At 38.0% G+C, this 24,466-nt stretch overlaps 1 protein-coding gene across 1 annotated transcript; it reads right to left on the minus strand.

Annotated features, from left to right (window-relative positions):
• Positions 1–783: 783 nt before the first annotated feature.
• On the minus strand, positions 784–22,986 carry LOC117416320 (E3 ubiquitin-protein ligase Mdm2-like). The gene is made up of 12 exons (XM_059004543.1): positions 22,853–22,986; positions 17,815–18,156; positions 8,131–8,198; positions 7,964–8,038; positions 7,221–7,354; positions 6,910–6,959; positions 6,669–6,727; positions 5,804–5,891; positions 5,302–5,480; positions 4,841–5,002; positions 2,543–2,614; positions 784–2,375 (listed from the first exon to the last, which is right to left on the minus strand). The coding sequence occupies exons 1-12, from the start codon at positions 22,944–22,946 to the stop codon at positions 1,665–1,667; spliced, it is 2,034 nt and encodes a 677-aa protein (XP_058860526.1). The 5' UTR covers positions 22,947–22,986; the 3' UTR covers positions 784–1,664.
• Between the last annotated feature and the right edge of the window lie 1,480 nt (positions 22,987–24,466).

Raw genomic sequence — 24,466 nt, forward strand, 5'->3', positions numbered from 1 at the left:
GCCACTAAAATCAGACTTTACAGCTGCTAAACACGACTGACGGCAGCATATGGGGGTTTTGCACCCGCAAATCACTTTGCGCATAAGAATAATACTGGTCTTTAATTGAGAATATTGCAATGGACCGAGCTGAGTTAAAACCTTTAAAAACTAAGGAATGTGATAAAAAATGGAAACCAAATAAGAATTGGAAACCAAATAACATTAATGATAGTGAAAAAAGGCACTCATTTTATGCTTTTAAGGTAGTATAAATGTGCAAAAATTATTAGAAGTATTCATAAGTATCAAAAGGACAGACAAGTTAAATGAGGTTAAAGTTGGTTTATTCATGGTCTTGTTTCCAAAAGTTAGAAAGCTAGCCAGTTGTTAAAAACACATTTCTCTCAACAAACAATTTTCTTGGTTATTTAACAAAACCCATCAAGATATTGTAGGGTCTACTATACCAGTGCCCCATTCTCTAATAACCAGGTACAGTAAAGGACTCCTCGGGTCTGCTGGCTTAACACTGAAACATGAACATTGAAAAACAGAAAACAGGAAAACCCCTGGCAATGAATTACAATTTCAAAAATAAGAATCTCATTAACACAATCAGTTTTACTGGTGCCACTGCAATTGTCATACTTAGAAAAAAAAATGGACACTCTGGGGTATAATTCTCAAAGGTTGTTTTTTTATCTTTTAAAATAATTATATATATATATATATATATATATATATATATATATATATATATATATAAAAACAAAATAAACAAACAACTAATAATTTTACAAATACAATACTTTAACCAAGCCTACACTGAAACAAGAGTCCCAAACCTCTAAGTGTTTCCAGAGGTTCCTGAACTTGTACTGATGTCAATGGAGGTTAAGAATCGGGATAAGACAATAGTGTATGGCTGCTTTAAAAAGAATAGTTTTATTTGAATCTTCAGAAACCTAGCACTTAAGTCTTCGTTGTAGATTTCAACCAAAAATGACTAAACTTGTTCCTCCACCATTACACCCTTGAGTGATATTTGAAAACCAAATGGATGCTTGTGAGAATCTCGAGAGGTTTGGGAAATACACAGGAAGATAGCTCAGAAGCAGAATAATCTTAGAGTCACAAGTACTGCTGTTATAGGGGAAGCGCCCCCCAGGTCGGGGCAAGGCTCTGGACGGCTCAGTTCAATAATTAAGGACATGGATGGTAGGTCCTGGAATGGAACTGAATTGAACAAAAGAGCCATAAATGAGAACCACTGATCATAGCTATCAGAACTGCTTTATGAACTCACAGGTTGAAGCATGTTCGCTAAAGGCACATTTTAGAATGGTCCCCGACTTCAAGTATTCTCAACAGTGTATACATGCAGAGAAATGCAGTACCACTTTAACAAAATAATGACATTTATGTGTTACCAGAGACAATCATTGGTCCAAAACCAGATTTAAAAGAAAAAATTAAAATAATCTTTTCTGAGCGACATTAAACTTCAGATCTCAACCTGTCAAAAAGGCATCTATGTTTTTAACAATACAGTTTTCCCAAAATATTTAAATTTTAGAACAAGAAAAATATGCATTAAAAAACAATACACAAAAAATCTCTTCAAACATATAATTCTAATAATATTTGCTTATATTAAATAGCTCTCTTTACTGTGCATGCTCTCAGCTGAAGTAGGTTAACACCACCATCTGTATCGGCTGTCTGCAGACCGGACATAACATATTGCGCTTCTTGAGATTCTTGGCGCAGGTGTAGCATGCCATGAGGTGGCCCGTCCTGCCGTGAACGATGCAGCCGTTCTTGGGCCGGCTCTGGCAGATGATGCAGGGCTCCACACTGCTCTGGGGGAGGCAGGGCTCCACGCTGCTCTGGGGGAGGCAGGGCTCCACGCTGCTCTGGGGGAGGCAGGGCTCCACGCTGCTCTGGGGGAGGCAGGGCTCCACGCTGCTCTGGGGGAGGCAGGGCTCCACGCTGCTCTGGGGGAGGCAGGGCTCCACGCTGCTCTGGGGGAGGCAGGGCTCCACGCTGCTCTGGGGGAGGCAGGGCTCCACGCTGCTCTGGGGGAGGCAGGGCTCCACGCTGCTCTGGGGGAGGCAGGGCTCCACGCTGCTCTGGGGGAGGCAGGGCTCCACGCTGCTCTGGGGGAGGAAGGGCTCCACGCTGCTCTGGGGGAGGAAGGGCTCCACGCTGCTCTGGGGGAGGCAGGGCTCCACGCTGCTCTGGGGGAGGCAGGGCTCCACGCTGCTCTGGGGGAGGCAGGGCTCCACGCTGCTCTGGGGGAGGCAGGGCTCCACGCTGCTCTGGGGGAGGCAGGGCTCCAGGCCGGGAAGAGGTGGGTTGAGTTCGTCGCACTTTGAGCACTTCCAGTAATCCTAAAAATAAAAAAAAGAAAGTTTGCAACGAATACAGTCTCTGCCAAGGATATAAAAGATACTTTACAGATGCCATGAAAACGTACTTGCGCCACTCCAACACCCCCCCCGTTATCACCGGAAGTGACTGATAACATGCTGGTGGCACTTTAAACATGACAACTTACTGATTCCGAAATTTCTGTGTCCTCATCAAAGGAGTCATCATCTTCAGCCTCGAAGATGGTGGCTTCGTAAACCTGTGAAAGATACACAGGTTTGAGTTTCATCTTTCCCAATGGCATGCTGAGTAATTATTATTACTGTGTAGTCCAGTGGTTAAAGAAACAGGCTTGTAATTAGGAGGTCCCCGGTTCAAATCCCACCTCAACCACTGACTCATTGTGTGACCCTGAGCAAGTCACTTAACCTCCTTGTGCTCCATCTTTCGGGTGAGACGTAGTTGTAAGTGACTCTGCAGCCGATGCATAGTTCACACACCCTAGTCTCTGTAAGTCGCCTTGGATAAAGGCGTCTGCTAAATAAACAAATAATAACAATAATAATAATATTATTTATTTATTAGCAGACGGCCTTATCCAGGGCGACTTACAATTGTTACAAGATATCACATTATTTTTACATACAATTACATTATTTTTTACATACAGTGCCTTGCATAAGTATTCACCACCCTTGAACTTTTCCACATTTTGTAGTGTTACAACCTGGAGTTAAAATGGATTTAACTGGGATTTTTACCATTTGATTTACACAACACTTTGAAGATGCAAAATATTTTTTATTGTGACACAAAAGTTAAACAAAAAAAAAAGACATTTGTTGGTTGCATAAGTATTCACCCCCGAGTCAATACTTGGTAGAAGCACCTTTGGCAGCAATTACAGCTGTGAGTCTTTTTGGGTAAGTCTCTACCAGCTTTGCACATCTGGATCCTGCAATTTTTGCCCATTCTTCTTGGCAAATTTGCTCAAGCTCTGTCAAGCTGGATGGTCACCGTTGGTGAACAGCAATTTTCAAGTCTTGCCACAGATTCTCAATCGGATTGAGGTCTGGGCTTTGACTGGGCCATTCTAAGACATTCAGGTTCTTGTTTTTAAACCACTCCAGTGTAGCTTTGGCTGTGTGTTTAGGGTCATTGTCCTGCTGGAAGGTGAACCTCCGCCCCAGTCCCAGGTCTCTTGCAGACTGAAACAGGTTTTCCTCTAGAATTTCCCTGTATTTGGCTCCATCCATCTTGCCCTCAATCCTGACCATTTTCCCAGTCCCTGCCGATGAAAAGCATCCCCATAACATGATGCTGCCACCACCATGCTTCACCGTGGGGATGGTGTTCTCAGGGTGATGAGCAGTGTTGGCTTTGCGCCACACATAGCATTTTGCGCTATGGCCAAAAAGTTCAATTTTGGTCTCATCAGACCACAGAACCTTTTTCCACATGTTTGCTGTGTCTCCCACATGCCTTTTGGCAAAATCCAAACAGGATTTGATATGTTTTTTTTTTCAGCAATGGCTTTCTTCTCGCCACTCTTCCATAAAGCCCAGCTTTGTGGAGCGTCCGGGTTATAGTTGTCCCATGGACGGTTTCTCCCATCTCAGCTGTTGATCTCTCCAGCTCCTTCAGAGTCACCATTGGCCTCTTGGTTGCTTCTCTGACTAATGCCCTCCTTACCTGGTCACTGAGTTTTGGTGGACGGCCTTCTCTAGGCAGAGTCGCGGTTGTGCCATATTCTTTCCATTTTTTAATAATGGATTTAACGGTGCTCCAGGGGACGTTTAAAGTTTGGGATATTTTTTTATAACCCAACCCTGATTGGTGCTTCTCCAGAACTTTATCCCGGACTTGTTTTGATAGCTCCTTGGTCTTCATGATGCTGTTTTTTTTAGATATGCTCTCTAACAAACTCTGGGGCCTTCCAGAAACAGGTGTATTTAATCTGAGATCATGTGACACTAATTGCAACAGGTGCACTCCATTCAACTAATTATGTGACTTCTGAAGGCAATTGGTTGCACCAGAGCTTATTTAGGGGTGTCACAGCAAAGGGGGTGAATACTTATGCAATCAAGACTTTTCAGTTTTTTATTTGTAAATAATTTTGAAAAATATGTAGATTTTCTTCCCCACTTCGACATTATGGACTATTTTGTGCAGATCAGTGACAAAAAATCCTAATTAAATCCATTTTAATTGCAGGTTGTAACACTACAAAATGTGGAAAAGTCCAAGGGGGCGAATACTTATGCAAGACACTGTACAATTACCCATTTACACAGTTGGGTTTTTACTGGAGCACTCTAGGTAAAGCAACTTGCTCAAGGATACAGCAGCAGTGTCCCCCACCTGGGACTGAACCCACGACACTCTGGTCAAGAGTGCAGAGCCCTAACCACTACTCCACACTGCTGCCCTGGTTAATGCCTGAATAATGCCCGATTAATGCTGTACTGAAAAGACGGAAAACCTCGTCATCTTCATCAGTCAGATCCTGCGCCTCTTCGTTCTGACTGTAAGTATCCGAGTGAACGGATTCCACTTCAAACTCCACACTGAAATGGTCCGAGTCGGAATCTTGGCTGAACCAAGTTTCGTCCGAGTCTTCGCTGCCGGAAACAATGTCAGCATCCTACAAGCATACAGAGAAGATTCTTTCAAAACTACATTGGCTTTTGGGGGGGGTGGGGGGTGGGGGGTGGGGGGGGGGGGGGGGTTCTTAGATACCTTGCCAGATAACCTGTAGAAAATAAGTGAATCACTTGACCATTAATACACAGAACCATACTGTCAAAGGGCTGGGATTGTTTAACACAGCTGCAAGTACATTTCTTATTCCAGTTGGTTAACTGTGTTTTTCTTTCTTTTCTTATTTATTTATTTAAATTGGCAACAAACAAATCCAAGATTACAATTTTCCAATTCCCTTACAGGATTAGTGGGAGAATCCGAGGACGACTCACTGCTCCCGTGCTCCCGACACAATCCGCCAATCACACACCACGACAAGCTATCGTCAAAAGTGAGCGAGATGCTGTCAGATTTGTGCCTTTTCCTACGCCGCCCACTCTCCTCCTTCTCATCATTATCATCATCTGCAGATGTGTTGTCTGTGAAGGAGATGTTGCAAAGTTCATTATTGCAAGCTTCCCACATGCAGACTTCACACTTCCTTATCCTCTGCAAGGCTGACAATTTGTCCACTGTATTGCTCAGATACGCCCCTTTTTTTTCGGCAGTCTCACTCGGCCATTGAATGGTTTTCTCTACTTTTTCCAGAGAAAAAAAGATTAGAGACCTGTTTTTTTATGATGTCGGGGTATATATATATATATATATATATATATATATATATATATATATATATATATATATATATATATATATATATATATACACACACACACACAAAAAACACTCTACATGCCCATACCGGATTCGTTACTTTTCTGACTTCTCCTTCCAGCGGTATCTGGACTACATGCAGCACCATTCTCTTCATTGGAATCACAGCCAGATACCTAGACAATATTTCATTAAAAACATTTTTTTAGAAATTTGACTTTTTTTTAACCAACAAAATGCAGTAGAATCTACATGGTGTAAATTACAATACACCTTGCTTGTTGGCTTTGTCCTACACAGCCTTGGGAAATCACCTGGTTGCACAGGACTAAACTCTGAAGAATAAGGTTTATCTAGAAATACTGGTGAGGAACTGCTGGATCAGTGGTACCCAAATGCCTTCAGGTCCATTCCAATCCAGGACTGTTCCAATCAAGTGTTAAATTAGTTCACTAATCCTTAGCCATTAACTCATTCAATTAGTGAGCAAGAGTTGGGAACCACTGTGTCAGATACATTATTGCAGCTAGTTAAAATGTAACACATGATTTGCTGTTCTGGAATCTGAACTCCCAATAAAACATAACTGGAATTTTCCATAGCAGTAGCTAAAGGGACAGGGTGCTCTTCTGTGGGGCTATTTGGTGCAGAGCAAAACATCACATGAGACCTTATGCACTGTTTATGGATAGACATTTCTATATTCCTTAAAACTAGACAGAAATGATTTAATGTTGTACTTAATGCTTTGGGTCATTTGTAGGCTATACAGCATATACAGATAATGACTTTACCATTAGACAAAACTGAGATGTTATATTTGTAGAAACAAAAAAACAACTAAGTTTCACCCTTTTTGTCAAAGTCCTGCACATCTGCAATTATATTAAATACAATCAGAAAGAAAACTTACGACTTACGCAAAATTACGAGCTTTCATGAAGTATTCTCACCTCTGGGCCTCTATCTGTTTCACTCTGACACCTGGGTTCTGTTAAGGCTGTGTGGAGATCTGCAGGAACCAAACACAGAAGACAGAGAAACATTCATCTAAAAATCATTCAATTTAACTAGCATCAGCTTGTCAGTAGAAGACCTATTATAATATAAACAATTGGTTAAATCCAAATTTAGCCCAGACCGTTAGACATGGTATTTCTGAATAACATGTCTGAATTTTCTATGAATGCTTACCTGGATTTTTGACAGCTATCAGGTTTTTGGAGATCATTGCATACAATACCCTGGAAAACGAAAACATAAAACAACACGTTGAGAAACGTTAGGGCACGATTGTTAAACAAGACATGCAATAAGCTTTGGACCTGAAAGCTGTGCCAAGTCAGTCATGTCTGTAATCTGAGGAGCAGTAACTCCTTGTGTCAGCTAGAGGGCTCCCTGAACCATTTGCAGTAAGTGGGCTCAATAGCATAAAGTATTTTGATCTTCGTGGCACTGTTTGGGAAACCAATTACAGACTTGCATTGGTACAGCGTTACACGTACCGTGGTTCTTTCACAGAAAAGCTGTGTACTCCCAAAACGTCTCCTAGAAGATCACTAGAACAGTGGACTATGTGTTGCTGTTTCTTGTCATACAGCTCTTTATCCATGATGTATTGCCCCAGGTAAAACATGACCTAAAATGCAAATATAACAGTAAAAATACAGTTTTAAAGAAAACTACTACAAAAAGGACTGTGTTAATAAAGCACACTGTCATCCCAGTAAATGCACTGCAGTCTATTTTGTACCTTGGATGTGATATTAAAGGTCTCAAATGAAATACCTGCCACTTTTTTCAAACCTGTTTTCAGTCATCAGTTTTGCAATCCTCCTAAGACTGAAGTTAGTGATCAAAAAAAAAAAAAAACTAAAGAAAAGTTATTAAAGGCTATATGTTAGTGTCTATTTTCTGTAAAATTATTCAATTTTACATAATTAAATTAAAAAAAAAACACAAGGTCAGCCACTGGTCCTGCACAATACTTTGTGAAAATACTATTACAATGGATGTGTTTTTTTTTTCTTAGGAGAGATAAATGTTATACATTTTAACAACCAACACATCTGCATATTATTGCAAATCAGAAACAAAAAAAAATATTTGTTAGTAAAATATGTTGCAGTGCAAATTCACATAACAAACATACCAAGGCTAAACATCTAATTGTGTCAGGCTTAGTCTGAGAGAGTCCTTGAGCACCTGGTTTTCAGTAATTTTAGCATCCTGTTACATTGCTGCTTACCTCTTTCATTGTGAAAATGTCCTTTTCTGCACCGCCGCAGCGCAGCAATGTAAGCAGCTGTGCTTTCGGTTTCACCTGCAACCAAAACATGTAGAACTACGTTAAATAACATGTCAAAAAACAAACATCAACACCACATTCACATGACATGAAATATCAAAACTTACCATAAATACTGGTGTATTTATTAGTGAATTGCTTAAGCAGTTTTCTGTAGAGGTTGCCATTGTGATACCTGTCAACAGAAAACAAAAGAAATGTCAAAAAATACTGGCAGAAAACACACCATCCCTGCTAATTATACATATGTTCATGCAGTCATGTTGTTAAACAGTTAATGCACACACACAAATCACAAAATACACAGAACACTCCTGCGTTTTTCTATTAAAAAAAGATTTACACTTAGCAATAAATCCAAACTGTAAACTGCTACACTGTACATACTCCACTGCATCTTTCAAAATAAAAAAACATGATTTTTAATAATAAAAGCACAGATCCTTACCTTTAAATTAGAACATACAATAAAATATATATTAATATATAAATTACTCTGAACTGTACATAAAGTGCTTCTCCTATACGTTCCTTGGCAATGCAGACCTATTCCCTGCGTTTGCTCGGGTTTAAATAGCCGTGCTTGGACATGCCCGGGCTAGACTCTCCCTGCTGGTTTCTATATTGAATGCAGGGCTTTGGGAGTTGGAGGTGTAATAAATCGCAATATATAACATCGTAATGACTATGGTATTGCACAACACACCGCCCTCTTATTATTACTAATCATATGGGCGTTAGCCTTCTTAAATGAATTGTAAAAGCCACGTCCCTACTATATTATTGATACATGTAAATATGATAGTTGGAGAAAGTATTGCAAAGCGGAATGGACTAATACAGTAGTGCGTCACTACAAAGTTTTCATAAGTGAGGAGAACTAGTTTATGCGCCGCATTTTATTTAGTCACATTATTAATATCAAGTTTCGTTGCATTTACTGTATTTGCAGTCAAGCTGAAGGAACTGCAAGTCACATTCTTCAAATCTTCACACCAGTATTTACTCTATATATTGAACATGTATTGCATTCACCATATATAAAATAATTTTATAGGCCTGGTTTCTTTTTCATTCTACGGAGTTTCTGCACCGCTAAACCCAAATTAGTAAACACTTTCACGAGTTGAGTTTATCTGCTTTGTTTTTTGTAATATAACAATAGATAATATTAAACAATGGCCGGCCCAAAGCACGCTTTGTTTACAACCTATAATAGTTCATATCTAAAAAAATAATAGTGGCAAAATGTATTCAAAATATTGTTGACGTACATAAATGCTACGTGTTGCTGCCTTTAAAACGCCTGGATTGTACATAAACATACATGTTAAAGGACCGGATAGTCAGAGGTTTGTCTTACCTCAACGTGCCGAGTTTCCCTGGGCCTGTCTGGGTTATATTTGCAGGAAAGTTCTACCCTAATAGGCCTTCTTCGTGAGGCCTGGGGCGGTATAATTTGTTTAGCTTATAAATGTAAAAAAAATACTCAAAGCAGTCTGCTAAATCCTATCTGCAGTAAATGTGAAACATGTAGAAAAAAATAATACTTGGAGAACAAACAAACAAACCAAAAAACAAAACACAAGTACCCCGAATTTTGAGTAACGAGATGAAAACCGCTTTTACAAACGAAGCAGTTTCCTGGCGGGCATTCGCTTCCTCTAGTGGCCGTAATAAAAACTTCACTTACAGAGCTTGATGCAAATGGACGTGTGATTAAGGTTACCAGCACTTTTTGTACTCATTTTTAATAGTCTACAAATAAACAGTTATCGTTATCATTTGCAGCACACAAACCATACACATTATTACACGGGGCATTCAAAATATGAGTATTCTGTAAATAAGTAAAACAAATGTGTTAAATGTCTTGTTAAATGCCCTTAATATCACGCATCCAAGTCCATTTGTATTTCATGTTGCATTCTTTTCGTCTGGTACAAATCAATGCTTTACCAGACCTGCAATTCACAGGTTATTGTAATAATGAGTTTGAAGCCTGCATACGGCATTCTTATCTGCAATGCGCACCTACATGTCCCCGTATAATCAATCACGTTCAGATGAGCGTCTTTGCAGAGTCCAGCCAGCGGTTCTCAACCTTTTTTAACTCACGCCCCACTGAAATTTATTTTTATATCTGCCCCCCCCCCCCCTTTTTTTAATTTGACTTTTTAACATTTTTTTATTATTATTACTGACTACATAGTGCGTTTATTTAGCCTCCTGGATAGTCACACTGTCCATTCAATCAAATACATATATACTGTTCGTGTTCGCTTTTTACACACACGATACAAAAAATATCAAGCAAGGAGTAAGTTAGTCACAAAGGGAGGAAGGAGTTGGACAGAAATAAAGTGACAACGCATTAACCAACAAACTAAATATCGAATGAAACTGATTATATTTATTCTTATTTTTTAAGTAAATGTGAAAATTGTGGCACAATATACAGTTTAAGAATGACTAGATTTTTTTTAAATTTTATTTTAAACCCGGAAAATGACCTTTCACTCCCGAGTCCTTGTGTACTTTCGCGCCTCAATGAAAACAACACCAGACACTGCTTGGTCCCTGACGTCAGCCGCGCACTGAGTCCGTGTTACAGTGATGCATTATGGAATTTGTAGTTTTCTTGTCTGCTGATTACACCCCAAACCCCCACCAAACCCCCACAAATCCCAGGGTGCCATTCTTTTTAAAGCTACCGGTATCTCTTTCTCTCTTTAATAACTCGCTGCACTCAAAGGGTCGAAATCGGGAGTATCGTTTGGCACGTCACTGTTATTATTACTAGTACGTTATTATTCAAACGTTCACCGCGCCCCCGGTTGAGAACCTAGGGCCTAAGCCAATCAAATTAGCGGGTTTTTTTTTGTTTTTTTTTTGGAGGAGGGAGGAGCAACGAGGGGATCTTGAGAGAGTTAACCCTTTGTGGAGCCGAGCGGATAAAACGACTTGACAAAAGACGTTTCAGATTTTAAATTATTGGTAGGGACAATTCAACGGTCCCTTGACATTGGTAGGGACATGTCCCTACCGTCCCTAGCTAAATCTACGTCGGTGGTCTCATATAAATTAGTGGTGGTTCTTTTATAGAAACTAGACACAAGTCTGTTTTGTTTTTACACATTTATGGAAAAGTTTAACCTCAGAAATGCGCGTCATGGTTACTCTGCAGAGAAATGCACTGTTAAAACAAATCCTAATTTCTTTTATTTTTTATTTTTTTTTTTATTAAATATTCATTTACGATAAAGCCTTTCCCTGTGTGGAAGCGCAGAACTGAATTTACGCGTCTTGCGCTTTTCTTGTGTGAAACATGATACGCACCTCCAACTGTAGCCTGCGCTATCCTACCCTCTCTTTACATACGTTTCTTTCTGCTGATTTCAAGAGTGTGTCTATGGAATCTGATATACGTCATTTTTTACATGTGAAAAATAGGGATTACAATATTGTTAACATTTTTAAAGAATGCAAAAAGAGCCCTGTAATTCATGTATCAAGTTTTATCTAAAAAGAAGTGGTGGACGTTTACCACTGGATAAAAATCAATATATCACCTCACACCTAAAAGCTCATTTCTAGTATGGTTTACAGGAAAACACATTTTATAAAATATAAATATTTTGAATACCTTTTTAAATATGCTTATACCAGCTCACACTTTTAAAAATTACTAACAGTGTTTAAAAAAAAACAAACAACAACAACACCAACATTATGAAGATAAACTTTTTATTATTTGAGATACTGTCTTACAGGCAGTATTTAATTCAGAACTGTATGGAGAAAAATAAAATAAATATCTGAAACTCTAACTAATGTAAAAAAACAAAATAAATTCAAAAAAGATGCTTTCCACACAGAACGATAGATGTGGATTTAAAATGCCAGGCACGCAAACAGAGCCATCAGCTGAATAACTGCTTATGGCATATAAACAAGAGCTAAAATTTAGGCAATTTAGATAACTCCAGCTTCTACTATACTTGAGATTAAGAAGGGTAACACTACCCTTATGCAGCTTTCCCAAATAAAGCTAAATACAATTACTAATACAATGTCATTGCTTCTTGTCTTTTATTTTGTAAAGATCCAGAAACTAATTCACTACATACGTATATCCAACAAAGTTAAAATCATATTTAACTTTTTTTTTTTTTTTAAATGTAGGCCTATTTTTTAAAGGCAATGAAGCTAAAGACATTTGAGATTTTGTGTGAAGTTTGGATCGTCTCTTTCCTATGTTCCTACACATACCATTCTCTTCGAGAAATTACTGAACCATCTAAGTGAGATACAAAGTCGCCATCGTTTCCTTCATAATAGTCATCTTGAGCATATTTGGTTCCAACTGGCATTCTATCTTCATAATAATCGACTGGCAGTGTATCTCCTTCTGTGCATCTGTTGTTCATATTTTCCACATGGCCCCATTCGTTATTTTTCTTTGGAGTAATCTGGGTAGATCACCTCATTTGTCTTTTGCTTAAAGACTGTCATTGTTGGGGTTGTTGTATTGTTGAAGCTCATGAGGTTGCAGAATATCTAACAGAGATTATTTCTGCATGTCAGATGGTTCTTTGTACTGCATGGTGTAATAGTCTCCAAGGAATGTCCTTCGTTTTTTCATGTAGCAAACTCCAACAAGGATGATCAGCAGTATTAGAAATAGGGCACCGCCAACAGCACCACCAATTATAGTGCCTAAACGTCCCTCGTGCAACGACTCCAGTGTTGGTGATGTGAACAGTGCTCTTTTTGTCGCTGCTAAACTTGTGATGCCAGCAGTCGTGTGAGGCGGTGGTGTTGTAGGTAAGGTGGTAGTAGTAGGAGGAGGATCTAATGGGAGGGGGAGAAAAGGGAAGGGATGGACAGACAGAGAAAAGCACAGACTGTCAATGCACTATATCAGTAAAGGGTTGATATGAAAAGCACAAGTAATGAGCACATTTATACAACTATTTTAACTAGAACAAGAACAGTTACAGGGTTCTCATCTTAAAAAGGTGTGTCTTGGATTTTAAAATATTTAAAACTCTTGCTGCTTTCAAAACATATTTATGATACCGGTTAAAGAATTCAATGTTAAATTATTTAAAACGTGTACATTTAGCACAAAAATATAGTTGTATAAGTTGTGTTTGAAATGCATACCATCTTATAAGGATAGGAAACCTGCAACTATTGAATACTAGAAAACAGCAAGTGCATTATTTATGTACTTTTCTTTGCATCCGAAGAATGTTTTATAAGAAAAAATAACAATTAGCAACTATAAATTATTGCTATAAAACACACACTGTTCTGCGTTTTCAGTTTTTATCATAAAAAAAAAAAAAATCTGGGAATTTATTAAAATAGGGATAAAATCTGTAAAAAATAGTTTTTAATTGAAACATCGGTAAAAATCAGGAGGGGAGGGGAACAAATCTCAGTACACACACTTTACATGTGGAATATGATGCGTAGCAGTTCTGGTTTCTGATCAGGTTTAATGTCCCTGGCATGTCTGATGAAGCACAATCTGTGCGAGTCGAAGCCACATTTTCCCAAGTTAACTGGTACTTTGCGAACGTTTGGGCAATCGCTGTACTGATGGAAACAGCATCTACAGAAGGTATGAACATGACATCAGCACAAAACAAGCCAGGTTTATTCGCCTTGAAATCATAAAAATAAAATTGACAGAACTGGGTGGTGCAAGCCATCGGAAGACGCATCAAAAATCACCCTGGACATTTCCATCAATGCGTTCCAAGTAAGTTTATCAACTGAAGCATCACCATTATCCATTATCTGTCAAATATTTACGATTAAGATTGTCGGCGTTAAGGCAGCGTTTTAGCTGATGGACAGACAGTACTGTTGCACAAAGTCACCGATACACACCGCTCTGCAATACACAGTAGGATATCCAGCAAAGCACAGCGCGGCTCTGACAAACTCATAACACAGTCATTCTGTGCTCTCTTTTTATTAAAGCGTGTGTAAAAGCCGCATAAATGGATTGCTTGTCTCTCAGTTCACTTTTTTTTGTTTTAGTTTAATGTGTCGCTTATTTTTCAGTATGTTTTTTTATTGTGAGCACAGATATATACCTCAATGCAGCAGATTGGCCAACATAATCAGGTGATAGTGTGTTTGTGAAGTGACAAAGAACCACAGTCGAACGTTATTTGATCCTCTGACGTCTAAACATCTGCTGTATCCTAGGATACAGTGTAGGGCTGCTACAATGTCAGAGTCAAATTAAAACAGCGTTTTAATCAATTATTGTGTATTTCCTAGAAAATAATACCGGGATAATATTTAATAGACAAAAATCGGGCATAAAATCAGTAAAAACCCGACGTCCGTTTTTCGGTAAAATTCGGAATAAACCGGAAACACGGAACACTAAACACACAATGAAACAGAAGGAGATGGAATGCTAATTGAAATAACAAATTTACCTAAAAGCAGACAACTACAAATGATGACATACGCATGGGGAGTTAGAGGGTTTACCCCCTCATATTTCTGCCACCCTTTTCAATCTAATAAATTCACAGAAATGTGTCATAGGATAAACAGGGTGTTGTAGTAGTTGCATCTTGAAGACAGACCTCAAACAATTCGTATACTGATCAAACCCACCCCTTAGACCAAACAAAGTATTTGACTTGCCTAATTCGTTCTCTCTCAAGCACAATATATATTTTGGTTGTCCAAATCCAAATGGACCCCAGTGGACAGAATCCACTGTTCAGGTCAGGATTGAGGTGAACTCTCAGAGCTGTGAGGGGAATCTCTATAAGGTTTGCAGGCACTGTGCAATGCCTATTCTAAGCAATATTATTGGGAGTATTCAATAAAAACTAGGAGACCAAGCACTGTTTTTCTGGTAATCAAGACAAATCACCCATAACTAGATGTGCCTTTTCATGAAGGCAGGAGCTAAATACATTATTTATTCATTAGTGTTCTCATTATCTCCCATCCATTGCGAGACTATTGGAGAATCAATACCAACAAATGCAGAGCATTTAATGTCTACCCAATGTTTTTGATGTCCCTGCAATAGCTGATGTAGAGAAGCATTCTCAGTTTACAGTTAAGAATCTAGTTAAACTTGTGAACTGCTTGCAGTTGTCAAGTGAAAATACAACAATTAGTTTGTCTTTCTGTAAGCAGTGAATAGTTAATTTCAAAAAATTTGTACAGAACCCACAAGCGTTTGTATACTAGGGTTTTCACATTGTTTGTAAGATACCTTTTAAAATGACTGTACTGTGACAAAGTACCACAGCTTGATGAAGTAATAAATAACTTCCTACTGCTGCTATTAAATACCGCGCACTAGCGACCCCTGTAGTCTGGCCGGGCGCCTGCGGGCTTGCCTGTAGCTGCCCGAGAGCTGCGTTGTCCTCCGACGCTGTAGCTCTTGGGTGGCTGCACGGTGAGTCTGCAGTGTGAAAAAAAGTGGTCGGCTTGACGGCACACGCTTCGGAGGACGGCGTGTGTTCGTCTTCGCCCTCCCGAATCAGCGCGGGGGTGGTAGCGATGAGCCGACCGTAATAAATAATTGGCCATTCCAAATTGGGAGAAAATAATAAAAATAATTGGCAACGACTAAATTTAAAAAAAAAAAAAACAGAAAAAAAACACATGAAGTATGAAGCATAACTTGACTCAGATAATAAGAAGCTAAATAAAAAAAAAATCTAATGCTTTCATCAAGTGTGATTGCTATTGCTCAGCAGCAATATAATCCATGCAATAATTTGTTTGAATACAGTTTAAACTGAGATACAAGGTTGTATTTTTTCCATTTTTGAAAAGTTACTCGAGATCCTGGCCGTGTACTGTATTAATTCAACTGTATTAATTAATTAATTTTTCTTTAGAAATGTCCTCATGTGTAATTTAGTGATGTCATACCTAAAAACTGTAAAATTACTAGTGGTAACCACAACCCTCAGGAACTAGGATCAGAAATAATTTTATAAATACCATGCATGGTTTTGATTTTACATAAACTTGTTTGACAGGTGCGCAGGCTCATCTGCTTTAGATCATTTACTACAATTAGTGTGGAGAAGTTCATCGTCGAAGAGATCTCCTCCTTCTGTCATCCCATTAACAAAAAATGTGTTATTTCGGGTTGGTAAGCATTCTTGGTTATGAAGAGAGATTTAGTATGTCTCCGGTAACATGTGCTCTTTTAAAAATCAATCAAACTATAGCTACTGAGCGATCTTTATACAATCGATCCCTGAAGTTTCTCCGATGGATATTTCACAGCAGTAAATATTTTGTTAATTTCTTTTTGGGTTTATGAACATTTTAGGCGATTTAGTATGATTTCAGGTAATCTTTGTACTTTTGATCGCTAAATCTCCTGGCAAAAAAAAAAAAAAAAATGCTAAAACTAAAACACTGCTAAAAAAATGATATATATGGCTCCTGGTTTATATTTGACTAACTATGTTTTGGTCGGACGAAGGCATTATGTTAATTTGAAAAAGAAAGAAAAGTAACACAATCTAATTCGACAGATTTAATGGGCCGTCTGTCAAGGGCTAAGCCTCTTTTACATAGACTGTTCTGCAACACAGGAGATTTTTTTATTTTTATTGGAACAATGTTAAATCCCAAGCAGACAAAAAAAGAAAAGATTTAAAACAATGGCAGCAAGTTCAGTCTTTGCAAACAGCTTGTTTTTTGGAGATTTTTTTTTTTTTTAAAGTTTAAAATATAAAACAAATATTCTCTCGGAATCTGCTTACTTATATTTGAAAACAAGGAAACCCACAGTAACAGTCCTGTCTGGCAGTTTTAAAACTCAACAAGACATTAATGAAGGTTTGTCACTTGCTATTGATGCTGGCAACCAGAAACACACATTGTATTTCAATAAGCAATTATTATAGACCATGAGTTTAAATTTGCAAACGCTGAAAAGAAGTACCAAAAAAGAATCATGTGATAAAAATAAAATTGTATTGTTACAGGTCATGCAGTATCACTGCATAGCATCCTATTATTCCACTGTGGAGAGATACAAGGTAATCCTTCTTCAAAGTGCACATCCATATTTTTGGGAGGTTCTTTTGCACCCCTTTCTGCTTCTGAGGTTTGCATGCCACAATCGCAGGAGAAGGGGGAGATGTAGAAAAGGTGTGTTTCTTCTAAAGTTAATGATTTAGCCATACGGATTAATGTTTTAATAAATTCAATTTTTTCAAGTGATTGCAATATCCTTGTTTTAAGGTTTTACTGTTATATACTACTGTATAAATAGAATAAAAAGCATTCTAGGGCAGCCCTTATTTAGTGATGTCTCAGTTTAAAGGAGGACTAATTTGATTGGAAACTAAACAAACATGTAGTTATTAAATGTGGCACATTTCGTTGCAATCTTCTGCCAATGAACACTTACAAAAGAGTAAAGGACCTTCTCTTCAAATATGCACAAGCACATCATGAATGATCTGTTTAATCAACAGGAATAAAACACACATGCACACAAATAAATGTATTCTTGCAACCATTTTACCCCAAATCCTATAACATCACAAGTAACAATTTGTTTTCAGAGGCAAAAAATAAATTTGTAAAAAAAAATACATTCATTAAATGGTGACAAAATACAAGTTTTGTTTTGTGATCATACCTCATTTACAGTAGTGCTGGGACATATTTTCAGATATTAGTTCATTAGAATATTTCTTTGAATTTTAAACATGCCCATCCCACCACTAACTTTTCCATTTTTCTTACAGTATTATACATACCCATTACAGTAACAGTGGTCCATGCTTGTGTGTTCCCATAAGGGAAGGACATCACCTTGCACGTGTATTCTCCAGCATCAGTAAAGCTCACTTCTTCCAGTATTAGGGTTGCATCATTCACAGAGGGGCTTTTGAATGAAACCTTATCCCGATATTCCTCAGGAATAGAGATTCCGTATGTCGGATTAAAAACAGCAAGTGTTGGTGTACCTCCATTGTGAACTTTCTCCCAAGAAATCTGCGTCAGTGTGTCTTGAACGTGAACCACACACATCAGCTCAATCTTTTTTCCCAAAATTGCTGTAATATGTGGATCAACTATAACTCGTTCTGTGCTGACCCCTGCAGATAAAAGAACAAACACATAAATAAAAATGTCACACACAAATGTAGCAAGCAAGGTGGTTTAAAATCTCAGTTTCACAAAAAAAAATTAACTTGGAAAAACATTTACAGCACCTCTCAATCAAATCATGCAACTTGTTTTTTTCTCTTAAAATTAGACCTTGAATTAAATAAAGCTGGCCTACATATACAGTAGTAACTGAAAGTAAAAATATTGAATTATGTTTAACCTTCAGGGCTGATCTACAATTTACAGCCATTCGGCTCATAGACCTTATGCAAGACCCGTCTCCAGGGAAACCACTGTATGCTCTATCTGCAGGTCATTTACAGACAATACCACCTACTGTCACAGGTACAGCCGAGTTCGACTTTAAAGCTTGACCGTGACAGTCAAACGTTTGGACAGACAAGTGCTTCCAACGTATTTACTGGTCTGTAGACAAGTGCTCCCAACGTATTTACTGGTCTGTAGACAAGTGCTTCATAAACATATTTTAACGTCTTCTACAGCGAAAGCTGACATTTCCTGTATTGGTGTGTGCCGGTGTCGTAGGAAATAAGTTGACCGCGCAAGCGCAGTAATGCAAAAGTAGGCAAAAGTAAGGCGGGGCAACAGTTTGATTAAAGGGGAGGTTCACTGCATGACTTTTTATTTTTATCTGCCCGTTTTTATTTGCAAGACTGTGTATGTTGGTGTGTGTTCGTGTTGGAAAACATGGAACAAGTATTGAATAGCAGTTTGCTATGCATGAGGAATGACGGCTGTATTCATGTTATTTTTCTGAAAAGTGATTTAACATTGGATAGAAAAAACTGTTAGTTCCAAAAATGCAAGCACTGCTGTGATAGATGAAGGCTGCAATATGGTAGAGAAGTTAAGATTATTTTGTGTCAAAGCAAATGGCTGGCCAGCAGCACACGGCTGTACAAACAAGTCCTTTGATCTCCAGCCCTGAAATGAAAGAAGCTTGCCCTTCGGGGAATCCACTGGGGTATAAAACTAGTTAACAGGTTTTTGCTTAGAAAATACAGCTGGTTTATGACGGGGTCATAAAGCTAGTTTTCAAGGGGACCGAAGAGCCAGGCTCTAAGACTTCAGAGAGATCCAAAAAGAGATAATACTGGGATCAAAGGGTCTTTTTGGCAAATCGGAGAGATAGGAACAAGGAAGATGACAAAAACCAGATGTATGGACCTTTGTGACACCAGGGTCTGAAGAAAGCACTGAGTTCAGAGATCTTCACACTAGATCTCACACACACACACACACACACACACACACTCACACAAAATGGAATATATGGCAACAGGATAATGAGTTGTACCTTTTCTATTGGTTAAGTGTCAGAGAAAGAGGAGGAGAGAGACACCTATGCAGAAGGGTATTTAATGTCATGCAACAATTGTAAGAACGAGTATTCTGTGTCCTGTACCTGGGACCAGACTCCCTGCATATTTCAATAAACCTAACAACTGACTGAAGAAAAGGACTCTGTGCAGTTTCTTGAATCTACTTACTCACCATCCTTTTTTTAAGTTACATCAGTTCGTGCCACTGTCTTTTCATATGAACTTTAAAATGTGGGATCGACTCTATGTGGTAAATTGTTTTAAACCCCTGTCTTTTTATGTTTCATATAACATCATTGTCAATCAGGTGTAGTTTGTGTGTGATCGCGGAGATTTATTTATATATTAAATGATTTTACATGTCAAAATGTTGTCAATCTTTAATTATACAAAGTACTGTATGTAAAAATAAATCAAACAACAAAGTGCATAATACTGTATAGGCAACATTTTCACATCATGTGATTGATGTGCACCATGGCCTAGTTAGTAATCGCAGCATGGAGCTCCATTTTTTTCATGACTAAAACTCACGCTTTGACGTTTAGAAAATCGCTCGCACACCTGCTGTCCATACAGTAGTGCTTCCCAAAACAAGAACACCCCCAGAAATGCAAAATAACGTTAAATATGGAACACATTTTGCTAGTTAACATTTGTTACACAAACAAAAATACACATATCACAGGCTACTTACAAATTTAATTTTAAATATTTGTTGCTAATATATATTACAGCGATGTTCACGTTCCCTTATCAAGCGTCATACTGTCGACTATATCCGATCTACTTATTAATATAAATTATACGTACAATTATAATTCATTTTAAATTATTATTTTTTTGTTAGGCTAATACATCTGATCTACAGCGATAATCACATTCTCTTATCTAGCGTCATACTGTCGAAGACATCCGATCTATTCAACTTAAACAATTTCAAATATTTGTTTAAGACAAAGTACTGGCACCCCCTGCATGTAAATATTAAATATGTGGCAGGGCAGGGCAGGACAAAAATGTATTGGTTTGTGTTAATTTAAAAAAGCAATGTTGTTGCTATAGTTTGATGTGGTTTAGCAGAGGCAATGTTTGGAGCTCGACTTCATCCCATGAGAATGCCTGGTCGGCACCTAATGATTTATCGACAAATTGGCTGTCGACCACGCATGTTAAAACTCTTTTGAAGAAGGTGGCCATCTCCGAATTGCTTAAACGATTGCCAATTCGGAGATGGCCACTTGTATATAACCTTGTCTGTGTTGGGGTGGGTGTTCAGAGAGGAGGAAAGTGAATGAGGGAGAGAGTGAAGGAGGTTTAAAAGAAACAATTGCTACTCATGCTGGAAGGACCAGCACTATACTTGTTTGGTGTCAGGGTTTTGAGTTTGTGGTTCGTTTTTGTTCAAACTGTTAATTTTGGCGCTGTGAGCTGTGTTTGACGTCCTTTTGATTTTTTTTTTTTTTTTATTTAAATAAATACATGCCCAGCGCTTCGACCTGCAATACTGGTCTGTTTCAAATTCCTGGTCTGGGGGACGTCACCACTCGACCTTCCTGTCACAGCACCTTTACTTTAAAAGTCTGTAAAAATGTTAGAATTCATTAAAAAATATATCATTTGAAAACCATTACAAAGTAACGAAGCTGCATTATAAAGTCAAGAGCCAGAAAAAGAAGTAATTATTTCCAACATCTGTTAAAGAAGAATGTTTTGTTTTGGCAACACAGCAGATGGTCAAGACAAATGAGTTGGATTCAAAAGCACTCGTAGCAAACTACAACAAAAGAAATGGCTACAGAACAATATCAAAAGAAATATGGAATACCAAAATCCACAATCAGAGCGATAAATCAAGGAGTACCACAGAACAAATTCAACTGAGACGCTTGAAAGAAAGAAGTGGGTGTCCAAATAAAATTGTGTACAGCAGGTAGGAGAATCATCCAAACAGCAAAAGGACTTAAATAAAGACTTAGAAGCATCGGGCATAATAGTGCACGAAAGAACTGTAAAAAGGCACCTGAACACACAAGAGCTGTATGCATGTAGACCTTTAATAGATGCACGTAATGCGGTTTCCATGGCAGCCGCAGGTCACCCCACCAGCACTACCATTCCATAACCTACAATTCAACATGTCACAAATCAAGTCGGATCTTACTATCAATCATATCAAATGTACTGTATCGAAACACTAAATCATAATTGCCGATATGGGGCACTGTTTATCCTAAACTATACAGTACTGGTCCCGCTATGACTTTTCAGTAGGATGGAGAACACACCATACTTTAGATTCCCCAAATTGCAATGTGTTCAGTGTCCAATCTATATGACATTAACTTTTTTTTAAAACAACACAGTATAGACTGAAAAATTATTTTGCAAATTACAATAAGAATACTTCGGTAGGCCTTGCAATCATAATTTGTTAGTATTGACAGAAATGTTATTTAGCTAAAGGTTGCATCGACAAGCGGGTCAAATTCCATTCCGATTTTCTTTTTTTTTTTTTTTTTTTTTTTTAAAAAGCCCAACAAAATAATGTGGCAGAGTAGAGATCCCAGTATTACGAGAGATGTCACTTTTGGCAAGAACTGACATAACTTTAGCCCTTTCCGGTCCATTGTCGGAGCTGGTCCGACATTGCAATTATTCCTATCAGGTCCATTATCGGACCCTGTCCGACATCATTATAGAAACGCCAAAAACGGGTTTTAGTCGTTTTTTCTCCGGAAAAAGTCGAGAAAACCATTCAATGGCCGAGTGGGAACGACAGGAGCCGAGACAAGTCGAAAGTAAACAAGCTGGTTGCCTGTGAGTCAGCGCACAGAGAACACGGACATTTGCAGAGCTTTTTTGAGATGTTATAGTAATAAAATAATTACTTGGATCGCATTATTGAGGAGTTTGATGATAAAACGAGTGATCAGGAGATGATTGATCGGTATGTACGACTATTATTATTATTATTTATTTATTTATTACATATATGAAAGCGATAGCGAACGAAAGGGTGGGGCGGGGCTGGAGATGCCTAGTGAGTGCTTTGTTGATATGCAGGGCCTTTTAAACCCGTTTGACTGTGAAAAGAAATACTTTTAAACAGCGCGTCTGAAATTAACTGCGCGTTTGAAAATAAATTAGACCTGGCGTGCCTGACGCGCATTTAATAAATGGACCGCAAAGGGTTAGGCTTCTGCATGTATGTGACAGTCTCACCAAGCACAGTATCACAACGCAACTATCTGACCACTTGACAAACTATTTTTTTTTCTTCTTACGTGAAGTCTGTTATGTCTTAACTTCTGCGTCTGAACAAAACATGTTAACTTACCAGAAAGGTTATACATGAAAATCAAAATTGTCGCTTTCAATCCGGTTAAAAACAGATTATTCCTGTGGCAATGAAAAGACATCCAACCCGCCATGATTCTCAACAACTTCTCTTCACAACTCCGGAGCGCGAGCAACTGTTCCATGAGGACTGAGCGCGCCTGGAACGTACCATTCACTCACCAAGGGAACCAAACATATATATATATATATTGCAACACGAAAAAAATAAAAATAAAAATAGATCACACACACTATACATGTTTTGTTATATAATCTTCAGTTCTTTGTATAACAAACGACATATTTATGTTTGTTTCACAAGGACATTTCCCCCACCCTATTTATTTACTTGGATTGGTCCAAATCAAATTCTGCCTGCTGGCTGGAAGGGAGAGGCGGGAAACGAGTGGCACTGTTAATTCAAACGGGCGTGATTCGAGTGGATGCTAACTCATTCAATTCAATTATTATTTTTTAATTTTTTGGTATGTTTGTTTGTTTGTTTCTTTTTTTTAAATAAATACATCAAAAAGCAACTAATGTATTTGTATTTATTTTTGTCTACAAAAAAGTTACAAACCATTAAAAAATAAATAAGAATGAAGAATTACTGTAGTATAAATGCACAAATAATTTAGAAAAAATAGCTGACTTAGCTATTAAACCCCAAAATATTAGTATTTTGTCTGTTTGGTTTTACATGGTAAAGCAAACACGGTTCTCATTGTTAACATAATTTACAAATATATAATTGAAACATTATTTTACAGAGGTATGAGATTCTAATGCAGGCCATGGACAAACACATAAACTTATATGTAACACACCCTTTTGTCTAAATGGGCTATCACTCAGATTACTAACTAATTTGTGCTACAAACAGAATCCCTCACATATATTTTGTTAAATGTAGAAGCTGCATCTCCCTGTTGCAAGTTAGTTTCAGTCATGATGGACAAGACAGCAAATATGACAAACTGATAGTAGGTGCTTGGTTGACAGGTGCTTTTGTATCCGAGGCTGCACACATTTGTGATAGAGCCAGAGGAATAGTTAAAAGCTATATACATGGCTGGGCAAGTGAACCTTCACGTTGAGGTGACCGATTCATGCACAGCCTCCAACTTGCTGCACCTTATTGACAGCGAGTGAATCAGTTTTCTCCATCCCTGTACATATAACACAGTGGTTTTCAAAAGGAGACAACTTAAAAACTACTGATTGTAAATTAGTTTTTAAAACCTGATACTGGTTACTTCCTCACTCGTGTGTATTTAAAAATGGGGTAAAATGTGGTATTTTAATTCCACTGTCAGTGATCTTAATACGTTTTTAAAAAAGAGTTACAGCTTCCCTTCGACAAACATGCCATAAGTATCTAATACATGTCAATACAAGCAGACTCCATAAAATAAAGGCAATAAATCTTCTGGTTGTGGTCAAGATGGGTGAGCTCAGTACTTGACAGCTAACTTCATTTGATCAAAATAATCAGCTAACATATTTATTTTCTAGAGGGCTTCAATTATAATAGATAGCAGCTTCACAGTCAGTACTTTTGATTTTCACTTAACAATTCATTCCCAGTAAGAGCATAAGATTGAATGTCCAG

This window comes from Acipenser ruthenus, chromosome 30 (assembly GCF_902713425.1).
Source record: "Acipenser ruthenus chromosome 30, fAciRut3.2 maternal haplotype, whole genome shotgun sequence".
Classification (NCBI taxonomy): Eukaryota; Metazoa; Chordata; class Actinopteri; order Acipenseriformes; family Acipenseridae; genus Acipenser; species Acipenser ruthenus.